We start from the raw sequence: 24752 nt of genomic DNA, 5'->3' as shown, positions 1-24752 counted from the left end.
GTCAATCCTTGCCTCATAAAATGAACTGAGTTCCAAAAATAAAGAGCAATGTAAATGACCAAGTGTATGTCTCGTTACTGATTTAGTGAATGCACATCATTTCAAAACGTGGTTGCTCTCAAGTCGTGTTCAATGTTGAGCATAGACCTGTACTTTGTTTTCAGTGTTGCAACAGCTGGAAAAAACAATCTCAGAGATAAGGTGTGGCAAAGGGAAGAAGAATGTGCACAGCTCTCTTCCCAATTAGTGCATATTCCCTCTCCACTCAAAGCCAGAATTCACTGTGTCTGAGCTGTAAATTCAGCCTTAGGGTTGAGTCCGAGGTCAGCTCAATAAATTGGTCCTATTCAGCAGAGTTGAAATCAGCTGATGCTTCAGATAGAATATAAATAAATATATAATGTGGCATTGTAAGTAAAACAGACTGTTCTGTTTTCCAGCAAAATATTAGCAAGCGTAGACCAATATATTTTTTGTACAATATATTCAATAAAATACCAACCTGCTGCATTGAATGGTCCCATAATCCAGTCATAATGAGCACTGCTGGTTGGGAAATATTTTTGTAATAAACTTTGCAGGGATGTGATGTGCTGTTTAATACATTGGATCACAAGAGTGGCTTCAGAATCAGAAGTTTTAGCGATTTCACTCAGATTCTCAAAAACATCTATACTGTCGCGATCGAGGCGCCTATCACATACCTCAAGTTTTTTGGTGAATTCAGTGATCTTATCTGCCAGGTGAGGCAGTTGCTTGTCTTTGCGTTGTAGCTGGAGAGTTAACTCATTGAGCTTTCCAAATACGTTGCTAAGAAAGGCGAACTTCATTAGGAAATGTTCATCAATGTACTTGCTTGCAGATTTATGCATGCGCTCTTCCTCCAAGAAGAGGTGGTTCTCTACTCGGGAGTTCAAACAGGCGCGACAGCACTTTAACTCGGGAATGCCACCCTGCGTCGCTTTGAAACAGTACAGCTGTTTGGTCAGCTCTCATCTACTCCCAAAGTCCGGAGAACAGACGCGCTTTTAAGGGCCGGGTCTTGATGAAATTCAACACTCTCACAATCTCATTCAAAATCTCATTCAGGTCGGGACTAAGCTAGTGCCTCCCTATGAATGACACAGTGCGTCCATTGCGCATCTGATAAAAAAAATAAAATAAGCATGCCCCACCTTGCATGTCTCCGCGTCCCACAGTTTGAGAAATGCTGCCCTAGTGTTATAGATCCTTCCAGCATGATATCAAGCTATCATGCTGATCTGCAAAGACCCTTTTCATAGTCCACCATATTGACCACGACTTCACAATATCTTACCCCTTAGAAGAAGCCATTACCATCAACAGTTTTTGTTTTGCTTAATACAATGCTGCTTGGTCATAATGGTAAAGATAATTTATTATATGTCCTCTTATGAGCCATCAATACAGCCCTGTATTTGTAGCATACTGTGATGACAGTGATGTTGAAGCCCACTCTTGTTTTATCATTCTTCATAAATAGACATCCGTTTCCTGGATACACACATGAAAAGGACAGTCAGCTTTTGTTCCTATGGAAAGTATCAGTCTATCAGCTAATAGAATTTTGTGGTAGTCAATAAACCAGATGAATTATGTATGGTCGCCCAGCGGCAGAATAGTTGCTGCATGTAAATCAGATCTCCTCCAATGCCTCAAAATAGCCTGTCTCTTCTCCTCTTCCATCCACTCTCTTATTTAAATATGATTATGTTTATTGTATTTACTTACGTATAGACGAAGAAGAGCTCTGTGGGAAACTGTTTCAATGGGTCCAAAATGGGAGCGTGGCCTCCGACTCATACATACAGGCATACACACACATGCCAAACGTGTACGTCCACACAGGGACGTACACGCAATAACTGTGTCAGCCGTTTTGTTGGTTGGCAAGAAATAGGAATACATACATACTCACCGGCCTGCTGCAATATTCATGGTGTCAGTCGACTTCGACTAGAAAACTGTACGTTTCTCTAGCAGGGAACCTCTGTTGAAGCCATTTGCAAAACTTTCATGTTGATTTCAATGCAACACAACTCTGCTCTTTCCTTTTGCCATTCTGTTCACAATTAATTTTAAGCAATTCACTTCAGTGGCAATTGATCTCTTTGATCATTTGCAAGTTTTGAGATTTTGACATCTGGACTGGAAGGGAATGGATGGAATCCATCAAACTAAATGGTAATGTTTGTATAAATGTTAGGATAGCCAAGCCGCCAGTTTTATCGCTGTTTCGGACACGTCAGCCAAGGATGCAGACAAAGCCAAGCACCTGAGATATTAAATAACATCTCTGGTCCATGTGTTCAGTGGAATGACTATCTGAACTGACTGATCAGTCTGATATCGCATACAGCATGGGCTCTTTCATGGTCTAATCTCACCAATTCGGACAGTCTTCTAGATGTACTGCAACCATACCATATGTACTGTAATTTGTCCCCTGCTGCAAGAAGACCTGCAGATATGCCACCATCGCCCCTTCATAAGCACCAGTATTAGCAAGATAGATGGCAATGGTCCACCTCTTGCAGGCTAATATCTTACTTGGCCTACAATGCCAAGTTTATTTCCGCTTTATTGTTGATAGGGAAAAACAAGACACCTTTGCATTTTTGTGTTTGGTCATTCCAAGTTGGATGATATTCTTTTCTCATCTTTTTTCTATTTCCCTCACAACTAAGTCAGTTGTTGATTAATTATGAAAGTATGTATATATATATATATATACCCACAACTGCCATATAGACATGAGCCATTAATCAGCCTCCTAACCCCTCCAAAGACAACATTTATGTTTGATTGAGCTTTTTAAGATTATTCTTCAGGGAAATCAATTGATCGGCATGGTCACGCCGAAGTAGACTGCGTTGCGAGGAAATAATGTCTCCTGCTGTACTGAAAACTCTTTCTGCTGCTACACTCGTTAAGAATGTGTTTTAGAACTGCCGGCAGCCAGACCAATGGCGCCCCTGCCTCAGCTGAATCTGGAGCTAAGCAGGTGTGGGCTTGGTTAGTACTCGGCCCTCACTCTGATCGTTCAGCCGCGGTTTGGCTGCCGTGCATCACCCAAGTGGGTGCTACACACTGGTGGTGGTGAGTGAGGTCCCCCCTTCGCTGACGAGCGCTTTGGGGACTTGAAAAGCGCTATATAAATGATATACATAAAAGTGGTAGGTCCACCTGTGCTCCCCACCACTCCAGTGTATTGCCATTCAGGGGCAAAAGGTTTCGCTCTTCAGCAATTCATTGACTTGACACCAGTCAATGATATAGCAATATAGAGCAATATAATGAGACGAAACAACAATAAATTCTATTACAAATAAGCTTTAACGGTAATGTAAGAAAATATTTTGCATAAGTTTTACTCTGAGGGGGGCAATCATGGAAATCGTGGGCTGCTTATTCTCGCACATAACTGTTATAATTTATTTACCAAGTCGTGAAATCCCTCGTTCTCGACGAAACTGTAGGGTCTTAGGTCCAATGCGATAAAGCGAGCTACAACTGTTGATATTCACTTAGCACTCTCTGAATTAGAGCTCAATTATGGCTGCCCTACATACCTTGCATATTGCAATACTTTTATCAAGTTTGCCTTCTTTTTTGAAAAGCCAAATAACTTCCAAACTTTGTTACTCTGGCCGGCGCGCTTAAAGTAGGTTCGGAGTTGTCAGACATCTTTTCTGAAGTAGCATCTGATCTCAGGACATGCGGACACGTCTTAGATAGTCATTGCGTCATTGAAATGGATAGGGCGTGATAGGCTATGCCATCTCTGACCAATGAGAGGCTGTCATTGTTCTCAAATCAAAATTGTGATGCACTAGGCCACGGCATTAAGCGTTCGGAACAACGAGAGACTTTCCAGTCTGAAACATTTGCGATACGAACCGATTCCTTACTTTTAAATCCGAACAATGGCCAGTTCATGTCACGTTTATATTGATACAAGGCTTCACGAATCGATGTAGTTGTATCTTACAGGTTAAAAACGAATTCCGATGCGTATTGGATAGTCTTTACACCCCTAACATAAATATGTGTGTATGTATATAAATATGAGTGTATGTATGTGTGAGTGTATGTATGTATATATACATATGTGTGTGTGTGTGTATATATATATATATGTGTGTGTGTGTGTTATATGTAAGTAGTTATATAACAATAAAACCAAACCTAACTCTGCAGCAGCTCCTTCTCCCTCTTATTACATAAGCTGCTTCCACACACGCGAAAGTCCTGCTATGCTCCTGATGGGCCATATGTGTGAACGACATATCCTGACATTGGTATCCTGAAAATCTCCTCAAAAATGGAAATTTAAATTACCTCACATGTGAATGAGGAGAAAGTCTGTACTTCTCACATCACTTGTGCGTGTTGATGACTCTTCAGACTGCATTTGCATGTCATTGAGTGGCACCCTAAATGATAATCAGCCTGTTGCCAGTTAGCTGAACATTAAAGGGTCCAGGCCTTCCACTCCCTGTTTTCTAAGTTAAACACAGAAATCCACATAATTCCCGCCCCTTGCAAGCCCACCCCTCTAAACCCCCCGTTGATTCTACTGATGTCGGAATGACATCGATGTCCGCATATAAAGCATCAAGTGTGAATCACCCTCAGGGTCGAATGTCTTGATATTCAAATGCGGCGAAAATGCAGAAGACATGTGTTTGAACGGCTATATTTACTGGACCAAGATCTTCAAGTCAAGAGTACCTCTTGTTATGATCTTTAATACCAGACAGTTATTATCAACACGCTTTGGCAAGGACAGCACATGAGCAAACCCTAATTCTGTAGTTTGTCTCTTCACACAGTCGTGTTAATTTCCGCATAGTTATAAATGAAACATTGTAGCTGATACAGCTTTTATTTATTAGTATGACAAATATTATTAGCCTCTAGTTCAACCGTCAGCAGTTTCTCGAATGGAAAAGCGGCTTAAATCAGGTCTGCTGCTTTGACTCGATAAAGGTCGATAAACATGTTGGGAGGTAGCCAGAAACTTCTGAACAATGTTTCGTCATCGCTGTTTTTCATTAAACATCAGACCTGGGGTGAGTTGCTTGCCAAAGAACTGAAGCCATGGGCTGGTGGAATGATAGATAGCGACAGCAGAGTGAGTTATGATAATGAAGTGCCAGCCCTGCCATGTTGGAACTGAGAAAACAAGACAAGCATTACTGTTCTCTGCGAGAGAGAGAGAGAGAGAGAGAGAGAGAGAGAGAGAGAGAGAGAGAGAGAGAGAGAGAGAGAGAGAGAGAGAGAGAGAGAGAGAGAGAGAGAGAGAGAGAGAGAGAGAGAGAGAGAGAGAGAGAGAGAGAGAGATCCATTGTAACATTAGCATTGCATATTTATTGTGCCCACTCAGGTATCCTAATCTTCCATCCCAATTTACTTGTCGCACCTATTGTTATTAGTACAGATTCACTTTAATGTGTGCTTGAATATGAGCTGGAAAATGAAGACAAATGATGACAATTTCCGTTATAGGAAATGTATGCTTGTCAAAGCGCATTTGATGTGCAGGGGGGTGGTGGATACCTCTGAAGTTAGGTATGTTAGAAAAGTTTCCATCTCGGTTCCCGTTATGGGCGTGAGGAATGTATAACCATTTTCATGCCAATTTTTCCGCCAAAGTTTGACTTACATGTTTTCAATGTATGTATTGTATGTAATGTATTTTTTTTTATCTCCTTTATCCTGTCTTTTATTGGTGAGTGGTGTTTTTATAGGATGTATTTTATTTGTTGGTTTATTATTCAAAGCGCTTCTTAGTTCATTTTAATGCAACCTTGAGGATCGTTGCACTAATGTTTTTTAGGGGGATCTCTGTTCGTGCTGTGATTGTGTCGTTTAACCAAAGGTTAAAAACTAAACTCTTTCCATACGCAAATAGCCCATAACCATTATTTTATTCAATGTCCATTCAGTTTAATTTGTGGTGCCGACTGGCCTGGAGATCAACATTATTTGGTGGGTCAAGTGGAAGAATAGAGTCAGACTTGGAGATGGAAACCAGATTTAAAAGTGTGATTCAGCAAAGTTTATTTATCCATTAATAATGAATTACCTTTTGTTGTGACACTTCCAATGGTCGCTGCCATGTCATCCTGCAGGGCTGAGATGGCAAACTGTCCGCTGTCGATGGCTCTGTAACAGCAGAACGGCACCCCCCACCCACCCTCACTGTACCGACCTCACAGGACATTGGATGACCAAATTTTATTTTCATTCATATGCGCCTCAGACTCTATACTTTCTCTGTTGCCAGTTTTATCTGCACCATGCTGGACAATTAGAAGTCAAATGTCTATTACATGCAGTCAAAACAATACCCAAGCCTAGTAATTAGCATCTTAACACTAAAGCCGTCTGTGTGTGCAAACTCCTTTCAGCCCTATGGCTGTGTGAAATGTATCATTTATTTTTAATTAGCACCTTGCTAACGCCGGCGTGGCCTGTGGAGCAATGTCTTTGTACAACAGCCATAGTGTCTGGAGTAGCGTAGCAGTTTATTAGAGAGTGCTTACCCGGTGCTATTGAATCTCCCTCACCAATTCAACTGCAACTAATTTATCTGGAACACCTCTTACAGGGTGGATAATGGAGGATCTGCTCAATCCGCAGAATGCCTTAGCATAAGCAATAAAGCACTGACCTTTTTTTCTTTCTAAATCTGGGACACAATGAGCGGACAGTGCCTCCTTCAGCTTTGTTTAATTTTTTCTATGTGAAGAAGAAGATCCAGTCATCATCTCCACAGTGCACACAGCATAAAGGGCCATGAGTGTGTCAATGGCCTCCATGGTGAGCGGTCTTTGCAAAGTTTCCGACTTAATTGTGCCCTTGGACCCTTTGCCGAAAGACGCAATTTAAACAGATCTTGTGTCCTGTAGTGCAACATACAGGACTTTCATTTTTCTTTTCTTAACAAAGGCCCATTGTCATTGCCTAAACTCAAGTTGTTTTAAGAGCAGGGTGGTCCTCTAGCCTAATTGTAGCTGTGACCGGACAGAACCACTCGCACTGTGTACGGTGTCGAAACGTTAAGAAAAAGTGACTTTCTATGAGGCCCGGCCCCAGGTGAATGTTTGGGTACTATACAACCAACTGCCCTCTCACACTCTGTCGCAAAGGCAGCCCTCCCACTGCTTATTTCAGCCTTTGAACTGAGGTCCCCCCTTCTGAGGGTGAGACAGTCAAATTAAAGCTACCTAGCCGGGTAAGTAGCTCTTGAAGCACTTTACGCCATTTTCACAATGCTGCCAACAGACCACTCGTGCATTTTCTCAATCCACTCAGCTCAGACCATGTATGAAGGCCAGATAAATGCTTCCGCCATTCGTTTTTGCAACCACAAAATGGAAGCAGATCCTCTGCTGTATTTCCTGTTACAGCCCATGGTGTCATGTTGGTGAACAGTTTGGTTTTAAGTCTCTATGGATGGCGTGCGGAGAAGTGTGTCTTTACTTCCATAGTGTCTTGTGCTACCTACTGCGTTTAGCCTCAGCACCAGTGTTTGCACGATGATCTCCCATTGACATTCCTCTCTTTCTCTATGTTCTCGTCCTGCACTGCTCGCCCACAGTTCCTCTTTTATTTATTTTCCTTGTCTCCTTTTCTTTCCTTTTATCCGTCTGTCCTCCCTCTGAATCCACGTCTCTCTGTGTGTGAGCTATTGATTTCTCTCAACTTCTTTTCACCTCCCTCTCCCAGCATGCCCCAGTGACAGTTAAATCAAGCGCCGAGGGCCCAGCAGCAGACTGCTTCCATGTGGCTCCATTGGGAATTGCAAAGCGTCTGCTTATTTAAGATGGATGGCCACTGGGTTTGAGGCAAGGCCGGTGCTAATAGACATGAGCAGATAATTCGGGTCTGAGCACATATTTTAGATGCACCATTGGGGGGGGGGGGGGGGTATTCTATTTTATTCTTATGCGAGACTAATGCCAAAGTTTGGTTACATAGTCATCACTGGGATTTATTTTATCTCAGATTTCTCTGAAGTATAAATCATATTTCAAAAGAAGCTCTAGGGTTTTACTTTATTCTATGCCTTGATTCATCTTCTTTTTTTTCATCAGTGGGGGTCGTCGCGAGGTGGTGGCCGGTGGCAGCCTGCTGATCTCCAACCTCACAGAGGAAGACGCAGGACTCTACACCTGCCTGGCCTACAACGGCATCGACAACAGCACTATCGAGGCCCAGGCCCAGCTCACTGTGCAAGGTACAATGTTGTTCTGCAGAGCCTCACTGCATCTGGAATTTGAAATCTCAATGATATTCATGTGGCTCTTCGTATGATCAAGGTTGCTATATAGGCTGCTTCGGGGAAAAATACTTTTTAATGCACACTGGGCCATCATTTAATGGTTGCTTTGGAAAGGGTATTGACAGAATGTCTCTCGTCTCTTTCATGGCCACACATGTTAGGTATTTCTGTGGGATGCCATGAATGACAGAGGAGAGCAGCACTTTTAGCATTTTTATTCAGGACTACAATAGTGATCAGCTGTTTAATGTAGTCATATTGATTATATTAAAGTGGAGTATATAGAATAACTAGAATAGTGATTGACTTATTGGTGTGTTGAACATGGGAAACAGAAAGCCAAGTATAAATAGTCCCAGCCTTGCATAGCCCTCACTGTGCCATTGTGTTATTAGTAGTAGCGGTCTGTTATCACTGCCTGTTACCTGTTAAGAGGTTTTTGGTGCATATTATCTACTTGTGTCTCTTCATAGCAGGTGGCCGGTGGGTGTGAAGCAATAAAACGTCTAGCTAGCTTTCGAGCCAATGGTCACCATCTTAGTTTGGCAATGATTGGGGTGCAGCTTCCCAGAGTTCTGTCTCAGAGTTGTAGTAATTGGGAGGTAAAATTAATCTCATTCTCAATGGGTCGATTGTGTGCTGGCTTAAATAAATAACACCCTCCTGCAACCAAAACCCAATGTCACTGCTGTTACTACCTGCTTGGTTGTGGCTCTCGATTAGAGTCAAATTGGCTCCCCAGGTGCACGTGTTTTTTTTTTTTTATCTCAGCCTTGGAATGTTTGACAATCTTCTTTATAATGCCAAATATAAGAGTGTTGGATCAGTTTTTTTTTATTTACATAGTATTACAGATGCATTCCAACAATGAGCATTGAGTAACAATTTGCAACACTGGTAAAGAGTGGGGAATGATATAGATTTTAGCATGAAGGATGATCTCATAAGGACCAGGGCCTGGAAGCTTATCTGTGTGCATATTGTACAGCTGAGGCTCACATATGGCGGGTTCCCCAGCTCTCTGCATTTTCATTCCTAGCCACCGCAAGCTTGGCATGAAGTAGATCAAATATAAAAAAATCATACTCCTCCCTCACCCCAATTCTCCAAACCATGTCTACTTTCCCATTGTCTCTCAGTTTGTTGAACTAAGCCAAATAATAATGCTTTGACACCATCTTCTCCCTCGGTAAACCTGGCCGCAATTCAGTGGGATCTCCCTCTGAATGGTTCCTTCAGCTCCCCCTGAACCCTGAGCTTCCAGGCCTTATCCCATCTCCAGCCTTATGGATTTGCTCTTCCACGATATTGGTGAAAACATCTGAATCGTAGTTGTAGGATATAATGGTTTGATTAAATTCTGTGCACTTGACACACACAGGCCGGAACTGCATTGACTTACATTCTGTTGAGCCGACACGGCACCAATTGATTCCCTCCCACAGCTAGAGGTCTGACACGCATCAATTGACAGTCAATCAATTACCTCGAAAGACAGTTATGGTTTTGAAAGACACTGCAAACCGATTGGACACGTCTCAATGGCATCAACAAAAGAACCAATTCTTGCCGTGACCTACCGCCTCTAAAGCACCTTTGGGGCACTGTTTACTGCAGTAAGGAGGTGGAATCTTGAGTTTATTGCCAGTGGCTTATCATAAAAAACTTGCAATTCACACTGAGCTATTCAGGAAGTTTGTGTATTGGATTTGATACAGCGCTTGTATCCGGCCTTGAGACATCTCATGACACCTAGTGCTCATCTGTTGAATAAGCCATTCTGGTTTGAGGAGTTCTGCATGAGCTTGCACACAGAGGAAATTATGCAGTGGATTAACAACAGCTGCACATGTGTACAGCTGACATAAATTTGTGTATAAACATAACATAACAATCGATAAAAACATCTAAATCACTCACTATAAATGATTTATGGAGAACCATAGCGATTGCATTCAACATGGGTTTAATTCACAGTGTAACTTGAAGTAATAATAAAGCCTAAAACACTTTGTTCTTAAACATCTATAGGGGAAGTATAATGCACCCCATGTCCAATTAATCTTTATTGTTATTTGCAATTTGTTACCCAGAATAACTCCCCTCTTAACATCAGGAGGCAACATTCAATAAATTGTATATTTATAAATTAAACAGATATGTGTGTGAGTATGTATGTATATATGTATATATATATGTGTGTGTGTGTGTGTGTGTGTGTGTGTGTGTGTGTGTGTGTGTGTGTGTGTGTGTGTGTGTGTGTGTGTATGTATGTATGTATATACATGTGTATACGTGTATATATATACATACATACATATATACACATATTTATATATATATATTTATATATATATGTATTTATATATACAACTATGTGTGTATATGTATGTATATATGTATATAGATGTGTATGTATGTGTATATATATGTGTGTATATATGTATATAGATGTGTATGTATGTGTATATATATGTGTATGTATGTATATATGTGTGTGTGTGTATATACATGTGTGTGTGTATATGTATACACACACATACTCATATATATCTATATGTATGTATATGCATATACAGTGGGGCAAAAAAGTATTTAGTCAGCCACCAATTGTGCAAGTTCTCCCACTTAAAAAGACGAGAGAGGCCTGTAATTTTCATCATAGGTAAACCTCAGCTATGAGAGACAAAATGAAATGTATGTCTGATTTTTTAAGAATTTATTTGCAAATTATGGTGGAAAATAAATATTTGGTCACCTACAAACCAGCAAGATTTCTGGCTGTCACAGACCTGTAACTTCTTCTTTAAGAGGCTCCTCTTTCCTCCACTTGTTACCTGTATTAATGGCACCTGTTTGAACTCCTTATCAGTATAAAAGACACCTGTCCACAACCTCAAACAGTCACACTCCAAACTCCACTATGGCCAAGACCAAAGAGCTGTCAAAGGACACCAGAAACACAATTGTAGACCTGCACCAGGCTGGGAAGTCTGAATCTGCAATAGGTAAGCAGCTTGGTGTGAAGAAATCAACTGTGGGAGCAATTATTAGGAAATGGAATACATACAAGACCACTGATAATCTCCCTTGATCTGGGGCTCCACGCAAGATCTCACCCTGTGGGGTCCAAATGATCACAAGAACGGTGAACAAAAATCCCAGAACCACACGGGGGGACCTAGGGAATGACCTCCAGAGAGCTGGGACCAAAGTAACAAAGGCTACCATCACTAACACTCTACGCCGCCAGGGACTCAAATCCTGCAGTGCCAGACGTGTCCCCCTGCTAAAGCCAGCGCATGTCCGGGCCCGTTTGAAGTTTGCTAAAGAGCATTTGGATGATCCAGAACAGGATTGGGAGAATGTCATATGGTCAGATGAAACCAAAATAGAACTTTTTGGTAAAAACTCAACTCGTCGTGTTTGGAGGAGAAAGAATGCTGAGTTGCATCCAAAGAACACCATACCTACAATGAAGCATGGGGGTGGAAACATCATGCTTTGGGGCTGTTTTTCTGCCAAGGGACCAGGACGTCTGATCCGTGTGACGGAAAGAATAAATGGGGCCATGTATCGTGAGATTTTGAGTGAAAACCTCCTTCCATCAGCAAGGGCACTGAAGATGAAACGTGGCTGGGTCTTTCAGCATGACAATGACCCCAAACACACCGCCCGGGCAACGAAGGAGTGACTTCGTAAGAAGCATTTCAAGGTCCTGGAGTGGCCTAGCCAGTCTCCAGATCTCAACCCCATAGAAAATCTTTGGAGGGAGTTGAAAGTCCGTGTGGCTCAAAAACATCACTGCTCTAGAGGAGATCTGCATGGAGGAATGGGCCAAAATACCAGCAGCAGTGTGTGAAAACCTTGTAAAGACTTACAGAAAACGTTTGACCTCTGTCATTGCCAACAAAGGGCATGTAACAAAGTATTGAGATGACCTTTTGTTATTGACCAAATACTTATTTTCCACCATAATTTGCAAATAAATTCTTTAAAAATCAGACAATGTGATTTTCTAGATTTCTTTTTTTCATTTTGTCTCTCATAGCTGAGGTATACCTATGATGAAAATTACAGGCCTCTCATCTTTTTGAGTGGGAGAACTTGCACAATTGGTGGCTGACTAAATACTTTTTTGCCCCACTGTATATATATATATATATATATATATATATATATATATATATATATATATATATATATATATATATATATATATATATATATATATATATATATATATATGTATGTGTGTGTGTGTGTGTGTATAAAAAAAAAGATATCAGTGACCTGGTTATTTTTAAAGTGATTTCAGAATATCGGCGTGTGTAACTCCACATTTTCGAACATGCGACCAACGGCTTGGTAACCCAACGGAGGAGTGCCTTGCCCCACTTTTGGCGTTGGAAACCCCAATATAAGAGAACCGCAGCGCTCAGCGCAAGCGCCAATATAAGCGAACAGAGCCGCACTGTACCGCACTGCTCGTTGGAAACGAGGCATAAGTGCGGAGCGCCGGATTCGTTGATTCTCGTAGCCAGGGCTACGAGAATCACTCTCCAAAGCCAGGGCTCCTGCTTAATGGTTCATAGCCCAGCCAGTGCTCCAACCTCTTCGTGATTAGACGTAGGCGGGATCCAGATCCCTAAGCTAATCACACCCACTCAGAGGAGGACTTTCCTCCTCTCCCATTGAACCCCATGTTATTCACCGGCCGCCAGTACTTTGGGGGAAATTAATGGGAGTCAATGGAGGCTGAGGGAGGAACGTCCTCCCTGAAGTAATAGTCAATAGGCGATAGGGGGTGCTAATGTCCCTTTACCCAGTGTGTGTGTGTTTGTGTGTGTGTGTATATATGCGTGATTGTGTATATATGTATGTGTGTGAATATATATGTGTGTGTGTGTGTGTGTGTGTGTGTGTGTATGTACACATGTATGTATATACTGTATGTGTGTGTATATATGTTAAATATGTTCATTGTTTACATAGGTTTATTGCAAAAATGTAAAATGCAAGGATTTAGTCTGTTGACGTCATATGGGAGTAATACTAACGAATGATACTTATTGTTGATGCTATAGCAATTTTAAAGACATACCCTCAAATCAAACCCATTGTATCTACTGAAGCATTGTCCCCTTATGAAGTAGTGGACAGATTTTTTGTGTGAAATATTTCTTTAATATAAATATTTTACTATTTTAAACTTTACTACTCATTGCTCTATATTTTGATTCTACAACAGCAGCGCCATATAATCTAAAAAGACCTTTGTTAAAAAAGGACAGATTTTGCGTAATTTGGTCAAATATGGCAGAGGATGAACCTTCTACCCTTTATTTGAGCTAGCAATGGGATAAATGAGGCCAGATACAAAAGCAGCAGCTTTTCATTATGGCCACCACCCAGACCTCGGCCTTCCCTTGTGTATCTGTCTTAGAAAAGGACAGATATAATTGCTCCACAAACATCTACGTCGGTGAGTTTTGTTCCAATAGCTGCTCACATGCAGGAAATGCCTGGCCTCTGTAAAAGTTTCATGTTCTTCTCATATTCCTTGCCTTTTCAGGGCTCCAGACTAACTTTATGTGTTGGTTGCACTGGTGCTCCTAACTTTTTTTTTTAGGTGCACCAGCACAAAATTTAGGTGCACCAAATTTTTCATTGCGTCGCCTTTAACACCATAAGGTCACCTTTTATCGCTCTCCATAACTTTCATATAATTTGATGGATTTTTGAACAACAATAACGGTGCTTTCCAGGCAACCCGTAACCCGTGTTTTCACAACCTTCTGCCTGTGAAACTGCCCTGAAACTGCAGACAAACCCGCAACTCACTACCCGTGAACTCGGACCAGACCGATTCATTCCCAGTTCCAGCTCGTAACTTACGGGCTAAAAAGTGTCCCTGGAACGCAGCGTGAGGTGTAGAGAAATGCTTGTCTTTATTTGAAGCACAATTATATATAAAAATAAAAATAAAGTGTTTCAAGTTTTTTACTGAGCTGAAATGGAACATTTAAAACTAAAAAATTAAGCAAAATAAAACATTTCCAAATAAAAAGGCTTGTGCAGGTAATTCAGACTCTCTGAATAACTACTCTCAGTAGTAGGGAAGGTTGGAACAGTAGGCTTAGCTTTTTTGAATGAAAAAACATTCTATGTTTTTACCTCGCTTAATTTTCCCCCTCTTTTGTCACGTTTATTAGAAAATAAACGTCACAATAGAGGGGGAAAATTAAGCGAGGTAAAAACATAGAATGTTTTTTATGCGTTTCAGTTACTCTGGTGTTCAGGTCAATTTTTTAAAAAAAACACAAGCGGTGAACAGGACCAGAGCCAATCAGAGGCAAAGAACCGACCAAGCTCTTTCTCTTATTGGTTTAGACCACGATATGATCCTACCATGAGTAGGGATGGGGATCATTAATATTTATTGATATCGATACCGTTTTCGATACTCCTTAACGATCCGATTCTTTATCGATACCTCTATCGATACTTTTCTACTTGTTAATTGGTTCTCTTTTACATGGCCTTCATCTGTTGTTTGTGAAAAGGATTGTGGAAGTTGTGCGTCAAGCGACTTGAGGTGCATTTCATGCTGAAGACATATGTTTTGTTAAGGATTACGAGGAGGGCCAATGTCTTTGGATGAGCAAACTGGTAATTAGTCGTGCTCCTCTAGCCCTCAGGGCAAACTCTGGCTGCACACTGGGTCTATGTCACAAACCAGGAAATGTTTCCATGGTGATTATTTATACCCTTTGGACCCTGTTGGGCTTACAAGAGCTTTGAATCTCGAGTGGCTCTACAGGTAGTAATTTAGTTTTTCCTGTAAGAATCTTGTTCCAACTCATCTCCGCTGCATACTAGACCCTGGGAGAGGAGACACACTCCTGAGCATTTCAGCTCAGGAGTGTGCATTCAGCATTATCTGAATTCTGTGGTGCTTTATTTAACAAGCCGCCAGTAAAGACACACCAGGCCTGGCAATGGCTTCTGTTCAGTCCACTGGACCGGAGTCACAAGCAAACAGAAAGACTCCTTTTAATAAGGTACGCACTGGAGAAAGAATATACAAGCCCTGAAACAAACCTCTGTTCCATCTCTCATTTAATCCCTCTCTCTCGTTTTCAGAGCCAGTCTATCTTCCTATATAGCACCTTGGATTGTATTGATTCCAACACGTTTGTTAGACGGTAACTAGATTTGATCAACCGTTAACCTTTTCATGTGGTCCGGTTGTTCCTGTTGCCTTTCTCATATGAGACACATTTTTGACCCCAACTGTGTTCATAAAATTAAACCTGAAGTATCCAAAATGCCTACATAAACAAAGTTATAATACCGGTCATTGGTATTAAACAGTAATTTCATTATTTAATTATGCACCCTGTCTTTAGCTGTGTTGTTGTGGACGTAGCATCATTTTAGGATCAATACAAAATAAACACTAACGTGGGTGCTTGGGTCTGCCATTAGCCACCAAACAGGCCACTTGTAGTCAGCCAGCCAGAGAGAAATGGTCGAAGATAGATCAGATATTATGTTGCTTAATAAGGACTATATCTCGCGCACACACACACACACACACACACACACACACACACACACACACACACACACACACACACACACACACACACACACACACACACACACACACACACACACACACACACACACACACACACACACTTGAATCGAGACATCCGACCGACCCTCTAAGCTTATTGGTGTATTCTGCAGTTGTGCTCATTGCTCAATCCAATAGGTTCCAAATGCCTGAGCTCCATTTAGGGGAAATGGTGCATGCCTGCCTGTAGTGGGGTTGGCAGAGAGACAGATAATCCACAGAATAGAGGAAGACGGGCAGATTCAAAGTCAGAAAGATTGCTGGTAGGATGACATGGGGCGAGAGACACTGAACAAAAAATATGAACTGGAGATGCTGCAGGATCCAGGTGACTGATGCCTTGCCAGGTGCACACAGACACACATGCACACAGACACTCAACCACACATATATAAATCCAAAATATAATGTAGAATCCAATGTAGATAAAGACACAGACCTGTCTTTTGGCTAAATAAAATCATCAGCGTCAAACATCACAGCCTAGGTTAGAGGCAGAAATGCCTCTAAATGAATGGCTGGGTGGATTGATGTATTGGGAATAACGAGTTAATCCCTGTTTACTTTGGATGTGGGTAGGACACAACCAATTGTCGTGTAGTAGGTTTCTCTAACTCATACATCACACCAGCCATGCATAGAGACATGGTACAGAATATTGTTGTTTTGCCACACAGAATTCCAGAGCCCCCTTGCCGGCCCAGCAAATATAATCAGCATCAAAATCCATCCTATGGCAAACTGCTTGTTGAACCTGTTCAAAGTAAACACAGGCTTTTAAGGAAATGCAAATGCAGAATCTCTCTATTACACAACCTACACACCTGGGATTCCTCTTGCCTTGTGCACATCAAGGTAATGGCTTGCTTGACATCTTGCCTCTCCCAGAAAAAAAACACTTCCATTCTCATTTAATTAATCGCCATAATCAATACCTTACTCCAGAATGGTCCATAGAAATGACTCGGAACTCACTAGCAAGTAAAGAAATGTTTGAGTTACGTTTTTTGTAATCTGCTTGTTTGTTTAATATTAGAGTCCATGCAATTGAAAAAGTTCTGAAACAAAGAAAACCATCCTTTTAATTCAATTATGAAGAATGTATAAAGATGTGAAAAGCAAGATTACAAGCTTTTGCCGCACACGGCAAAGTGTGTAGTGTTACTCTATGGAGAATACGGATAATCCTATTAGTGTGAAATTCATACAGGGTGAATTATATCTGACCTATTGTATAGAATACTGAGGGGACTTGAACTCACAGCCTCCCAAACTGCAAAAGGAAGATGGAAATGGACCTTGTCCATCGACGGCTATTAATAACGAAGCAAGCACTTGTAAACCGGCAGCTAATCACGTGCCAGAGCCCCAGAGGCCCATAGTGCAAGCCGACATGCAGAGACATGCTAACAATACAGTCGTTTAAACCGCTTTCGGTGAGGTCGCTGCTTATCAGAGACACACACAAAGACCGAGGTATTGTGTTGAAAGGAGGTTCACACAGACACACACAGACACACACACACACAGAATCTCGTATCTCCCTCCATCCTGATCCAGCCATGCTCCAGTCTGTGTTCTCCCTGCAAAAAATGTCTAGGGTGGAGCTCTGTCTCGCAGGAGATCACATAGCTGCTGCCAGCTTCCAGCACCAGGGCCCTACTAGAGTCATGATGAGATACAAAGGACACGTCTTCAAAGCCTTTTGATGCTAAAGGCGTGTTTAGCTGCAATCTTTCTACCTCCAAGATGGCTATTTCTCATAAGGGCCATTGCCCCCCCTCACCCAACTCCAACCTATCCATCCAGCCCTCTGCGGAACAACACACCCTCACACATATTGCAAAAAAAGTTGAAGGTGGCAAGGTATAAATTGGATTTTTTTATATATTTGACAGAAAAAACGCGCTTAGCAGATGAGACCCTGAAAGACCTGCAGAGAATTTTCTTTGTCCAACACCACAAAGTTGTGTAAGTCAAGATCACATCTTTGATAAATCCAAAACCTGTAACCAATCATTCTCTTCCTTCGACAGCTCCTCCCCAATTTGTGAAACGGCCTGCCAACATTTATGCCCACGAGTCCATGGACATCATCTTCCAGTGTGAGGTCACAGGGTCACCCGCGCCCACTATCAAATGGGTGAAGAATGGAGACGCGGTCATCCCCAGTGATTACTTCAAGATAGTTGTAAGATTCTGTCTTACCGATACTTTAAATGTCTAATATATGTTGCCAAAATTATTGTATACAGACGCTGCTTTTACGATAAAACATGTACATCATAGGATATTAAATTATTGATATGCAGGTAGCACATGACATTGCCACATTGTTGTTTGTTGTCAAGTATTGATATTGTTTCCTCTTGGTTTTCATTCTCCCTAACCATGCCATGCATTCTGTATTCTTAACCTGGTTGCTCTGGATGCTGAGATGATTCGATTTTTGTCTTCCAGAGAGGAAATGCATTGGCACCAATTTTCTTAATGCAACATGAATTGCATTAAGAACACAGAAGCATTGAATTAATTAACGCATATACGCATGAAACCTCAGATGGTAAGTTCGCAACTGCTCACCTGTTGTTGTTGATGTTCTCAGAGGGAACACAACCTGCAGGTTCTTGGTCTAGTCCAGTCTGACGAGGGCTTCTACCAATGCCTGGCCGAAAACGACGCAGGGAATATCCAGGCCAGCGCCCAGCTCATCATCCTCGAGCACGGTAAGGGACCAAGGTCCAAGGGGATGGGAGGGGGCCAGGGGCAGTGATGCAGTGAACTCATCCTGGTGATGAGGTCACTTGCCTAACACACTCATCTCTACGTGATCCATAAACTAGTTGTTTCCTCCGAGCGAGGGGATGGGTTTGGGGGGGGCGGACAACTTGGTCTAGTGTTCAGAGTCTTCGTGTGCTAAATGACTATGTGCGATGGGGAGAGTACTGTCTCAAACGTGCTTCTGTGAACAGATCCATGGATGTGTATGTAGTGCACATGCAGCTCCTTTTTACATGCCTATGCAGGGGTTATAAGCACAATCGCTGGCCAGGGTCCAGATCCCTAATAAAGTCAGATTGACCTTGTAATTTCTGTACTCTAGTACGAGAGGTAACAAATATACTGGATGACTAGACTCGGCAAAGCACTCTGCACACCGCTTCATTTAATTTGCCCTCTTCTTCATCTTCATAGAAGCATGTATCAGCCTTTGTCTGAACTTTAGGGGAAACAGGACTTTGATTTGTAAGATTTCGTGATACGCCTGGCAGGAACTACATTTTTTAATGGATATGGCCGATTCAATGTCTGGAACTGCACTATTTCACATCCAAAATAACTACAGCTTGAACCTTCTTGACTCACTTGTCTCTGTTGCAACAATGCTCGCGCTCGCTAGCAGAGGGTTTCGAAGCTACATGCTAGCAGGATGAGATTAACCTAGCAGCTTCACATTCATTCTTCTAGGAAAAATAGCTAATGGAATGCAGGGAGAAGGAGGACATGCTTCCAGAGTGCCCCAGTGAAAAGTGCAGGACAACAAAGGCAACATAAAGGCAGGCGGTATCGAAAAGGCAGCAGCCGGCTGGCCCCGCCACAGTGGAGGCAAAAGAAGCGTTCACTGAAAAAGCTTTGAATATCGCTGGATGGCTTGTTGTACTTTACTTTTTAGCTTTTAACCAGTTACCCCTTTAAAACAATATTGAAAGATCACGAATTTAGCTACAATAAATGATTTTTATTTTATCAATATATGATAAAGACAAATCAGGACCAGTGCATGCATATTCTGCTCTCATTTAAAGAACGTGTCTGTGAGACTGTCACAACACAAACACACTCCCGTCACACACACACATACACACATATATACATATACACACACACTCCTCTCCAAGCTATATACATCTCCATTGATGGCCACTAAGTCAAAAATAATGATGACCCCCAGCATCATGGCGCATTTCCAACGGTGGGTGCGCTTCGTGCCAGCACGCCTCAGCCCAGTAGTGAAGGTGCGGTATAGCCCAGCTCAGTTATGGCTCGCGTTTCCACCGCCGACACTACCCTTATGGTAGGGCAGGGTTTAAGCCGGATGGCGATAACCGCGGCTGCTACGTAAGCATCGTGACCTCATAGCAGCCCGACACAGTGTAGCCTGCTAATAAATCCAAGGACAAAGAAGAATCCGACACAATGAACAAAGTCCAACAATGTAGATTCAAGAGTCCAAGAAGGACGTCAAACTTTCGCGCAACATTTTCCTCAATAAACGAAGCTTTCGCCGCTGTCCAGAAATACCTAACGGGTACTGTGTTTGTTTGTTATTATCACCCTGTCACATGGGAGTGACAATTTTGTTGACGGACGGCGTGTGTAGCTCTATCTTGCTGGCCACACAAAGGGTCCCCTTTCCTTCTGGGGTCTTTAGTCATTGTCTAGCCCTAGCACACTGTGTTTCATCCCAGCGTGTTCCCATTGTCAGGTACCCTTCTCAACACCTGCCACATTTGGTTCTTAGCCAGACACTGATACATTGTGCCTCTATTGTATCATGCTGCCTTTTTCTGATAGGGACTGCTTGACCAATGTGTCAGTTATGGTCATGATGAACTTTTTATGAGCTGACTTTGCAAAAAAATCTTCCATGGGTTATCAGCCATTAAACCACTTTTCTTTATTTTTTATGGGTTTCTTGCTGAATTTGAAAGCAGTGTTGGTTGGCCTTTTGCAAGTTTATCAAATCATTGGTCCATGAAGAGATCCATCAATCTGTCGTTGTAATTACAAATCTAAAACAAATCTGCCACAAACACCAGAGGGCAACACATGTCCTGTCCGCATGTTATATTTGTCTATTTGCTTTTGATATTAAGCTGTAAGAGTTTTATATTTTATTTTCTGTAGTTCAAACTGCAGAAAATGTATTGTTATTGTTTGGCAGTTATCGTTTAGGCAATATTTATAGGAGGTTTGCTAACTGTGGTGTATGAGCTATTTAAAGAATTGCAGTCACCTGTAATCATCTAAAGGAAGTGTGGAAACAATTTTACTGTATGGCCTCCTTGTCTAATTATCTGTGGCACTTGTAGATGATTGCAGGGGCCAATTATGGCTGGGAGAGGAAATGGGGCCTGTTTCTCTACTTTGAAGTTGTATACAGCCATTCAAAGCCCTTGTTTATGATTGCTATCTTTGGATATTCTGTGCAGTGTTGAGAAATTTGGAAGATCAGAATCAAATTTTAGTAAAGCGGCATTGTAAGCATTGAAAGCCTTTGTGAAATCAGAAGATTTTTTGATATTGGTTATCTTTCTCCAACTTCTATGTTGATGGAGAGAACATTGATTTAAAATGTAATTTCCATCGTTTTCCCAGTGATACTTGGTGCTTTCTGAATCATTTCCCAAGCTAAAGGAGAGACAACCATTTATGTGATGGGATTTATTTATTTTTATTAAACGCCATGGCAGTAATCATTCCCAGATATATTATCATTACTGTTCTAAATAATTTGCTGGTGAGGATTCCACAACCAAAATAAACGGTCAGGGAAGTCCAGGATTTTGTACTTCTATATAGGACCGAGCAAACAACAGACATCTATCTCAGTTCTCCGGATGGGCTGTTGGGGAAGGTGTGTGGGACTCGGAGGGCTCATCCAGCAAGGACACTCGAGGCTCTGAAGAGCTGAGCCTCCGATGTGAACGCAGGTGCCACATTGACAGGTTTGCAGTCTGATGGAATGGCGTCAGCCAAGCCTGGAGCGGAGCCATTCAGCATGCCATTTGCCCCCTGAGCGTCTTTTCTTTCCAGTTGAAGAGATGCCCCATCATGTGTACATGAATGCCTGTTTCCATCCTCTTTCGCTGTGCCAGCCTCCCCCCCCCAGTGGGCTCTCACCTGACCCTACCCTCTCCCCCACCTCCGCACCAACTCGCACAAATAATGTTTTGAAATTTGGGCTCTTTGTGCTAAAGCCAGGCCCTTCACTGTAGGTGCTGTCAGTAGCCCGTACAATCCCCCGATCTGCTGTTGATTTCTAAATTGAAAGACAGAGCCTTGAAAAAAAAAAAAGAAGCTGATTGCATCATACCAAACAAGTAAAAAAAACAAAAAAAAACAGATTTTCAAGCATTTAAGCTTCTTCATCAAGCATTGAATTCCTGGCCCCACTATCACTTAGCAAATTTCCTATTCCATTTGGTCTAAAAAATACACAATTACAAGAATGACTGACTTAAGGAAACCTAATTATTGTTACACTATGATTGCATTTTTAAGATGCATGTATGCATCGTAGTTTGACTGAAATCTGACCGGGTTTCTCATTGTCGGATTAAGTCCCCTCGATTATTCGATTGATTCGCATTAATCATGCATGAATACGTTCAATCAGATTGGAATCGGATTTTGCGCTCTGCGAATGCTTGAGATTTTTCCCGGGACCATGAGCCAGAAGTAGAAGGAGACAATAGCTGTGGTGTTGTCACCATCGAAAACGGCAAACCACACGATGGAGAGGTCAATAAGCAAGACGCACTTTTGGTCTGACTAGGAGACTCGCTTCATGCTCTACCAGTTAAAGGACATGCACATTTTACAGTTCATGGATAGGAGGAAGACTAGAAACTTTGGTTTATTTATGAAGCAGTGATTTATTTTATCATACCGGGGTATGCTTCGGCCATAGTTCGAGCGAACTATGGCTGTAATCGGATTAAGCAGTGTAGGTAAATGTACTGTTTGAATCTATTTCTGACGCAGTCTGTATACTATTCTATAAGGACAACCCGTCTCTCTGGGGTCACGCGGCTTATCTTTTGTCCCATCTCTCTTATTCTTGTATTTTGTTTGGATGTAATAGTGCACTTCCTTGGCAGGCATCATTACAGAAGTTCACTATGAAATGGATGTTTTGATTTCAAATATAAGTACATTTTTGATGGAATAATAAGATTGCATACCAGTCATCTATTTCTGGATGGCTAGACAAAAACAAATCTATGGGAAAAAAACAAATCCATTAATCTTTCAACACAGTTGTTGGCATCAGGGCGGCAAGTGTGTGACTCTGTCAGAGTAGAGTACCATCATTATTCCCTGTTCACATGAAGAGGTGGGAACTCTGCAGCTAAAAGCTGCAGCCACTTTGCAAAGCACTGTCAGTGACAGCCCCAGCTCCCCCAGTGACGCCTGCCTGCTTCATGGTAAGCCCGCTATGTCAGAAACAGGTCAACACCAGCCAGTTTGTGATGGTACACACGGGAAAGGGAACACAGATCTGCAGGGACAAAAACGGCAACGGGCACATGCACAGGTTTGCAGAAACGCAGCACATGGACCTCTTGTCATTGCATTGATTAGGAAAAGAAGGTAACAGTGAAATTAAACATATCTATATTTTTAATGCTGCCTGTATGTGTATGCCTAATTCATTGAAATGCAATAACTCTGTTGGTGCTGGCTTACTGTGCACACAAACATGGGCATACGCACTCTTGGAAATATGACTTTCCCCCAGCCGTCTGTGCACACACCACGTTGATTAGGGAGCGTATCCGCATCACACTCTAGGCAGCTGATCAGAGCCCAAACTGATTGTGAAGAGCTGAAATCAGTCCACAACAAATTGTTGTTTATGAAAAGCACGGATGATTTGCTTGTTGTCGAAATCTCTTGGGAACTGTGTGTGTCTGTTTTTCCGAGAGGGATTTTGAGGTTCTCTCTGTGTTGTAGTTGCTCTTTTCTTTTTCTTACGCTGCCATTTACCTGCTCTGCCTGGCATCCATAAAGGAAACCAGCGTATGGCCCAGCCTGTTTTGTGGAAAGGGTAAACAAGTAAAAAATAGGGCATCCAACTGCAGTGGCAGAACCCTACTGTCCGAAGGTCGTTCTCGATATCAGATCCAGTTTTAGCTCTGTGTGGGTGTATGTGTTTAAGAGTGATCTTCCACCCTGTTACACAAAACCCTCATGCAGGAATCAATTTTTTTTATATGCAGGTGTTGTGTGTATGTGCTCCCCACGGGGACAATATCAGCAAGTCCAGACACACTAATGAAAGGAAAGGCAATTTGGTGCACCCCTCCTACACACCCTTCCATCCTACCCAAAACCTTCCCTCTTTTGTTTGTAGCTGACCTTGGGTGAAATGGGTAACACCCATCATAAACTTGGTGTACAGTGTTACCCCCCGCTACACTGCAATCCTATCTGCTTCTCCCAGGGTGTTGTCCGGGGGAGACCTGGCAGCCAGCATGCTTGGCTGGCTAACTGAGAGGCCGACCCTCTGATTAGCTGGTGGTCGGTTGCTCACAGTGTGGGAGAGGAGGGGGGAGCTGGCAGATTTCAAACATTCCATTTGACCTTTTCAGCCCTTTTCCGGTTGGCCAGAACCCCTCTGTGTGCCTGGGTACTTGGAAATGGAACACGCACACACCACACATCCACAAGCACGCAAAAATACACACCGCCACGCTGGAATAAATTTTATTTCTGGCTCGCTCATGTCCCTTGGAAAAAGCGGCATTGTATTTCAATATACCTCCAAAGTAATAGGATACGTTGGAGCTTCAGGGGCTGTTTATTACTAGGGAAAGAGTGCAGATGTAAGTTCTGATGGGCTGGTTTGATCTGCCTGAACAGCCAGCGGACATGCATGAAACACTTGATGCATTTGATGAGGAACCCGTGGAGGGGTGCTAATGGAGGAGAAAGGAAGGGGGTAAACATTATACATACAGTCAGACATTTTTATTTGCGTATGTGTGAGTGCGAGTGCGTTCCCTT

At 42.2% G+C, this 24752-nt stretch overlaps 1 protein-coding gene across 3 annotated transcripts in view; it reads left to right on the top strand.

Annotated features, from left to right (window-relative positions):
* Window positions 1-24752, top strand: part of neo1a (neogenin 1a) — a 148353-nt gene that overhangs the window by 85401 nt on the left and 38200 nt on the right. For all 3 annotated transcript variants that reach the window (XM_079736418.1, XM_079736417.1, XM_079736416.1), the window contains exons 5-7: window positions 8127-8269; window positions 17996-18150; window positions 18565-18685. In XM_079736418.1, the coding sequence (XP_079592544.1) occupies window positions 8127-8269; window positions 17996-18150; window positions 18565-18685 (419 nt within the window). The remainder of the gene's footprint in view (window positions 1-8126; window positions 8270-17995; window positions 18151-18564; window positions 18686-24752) is intronic.

This window comes from Pollachius pollachius, assembly GCF_949987615.1.
Source record: "Pollachius pollachius genome assembly, chromosome: 5".
NCBI classification, from domain to species: Eukaryota; Metazoa; Chordata; class Actinopteri; order Gadiformes; family Gadidae; genus Pollachius; species Pollachius pollachius.
Note: the sequence above shows the minus strand (reverse complement) of the source record. Positions and strands in the feature narration are given on the sequence as shown.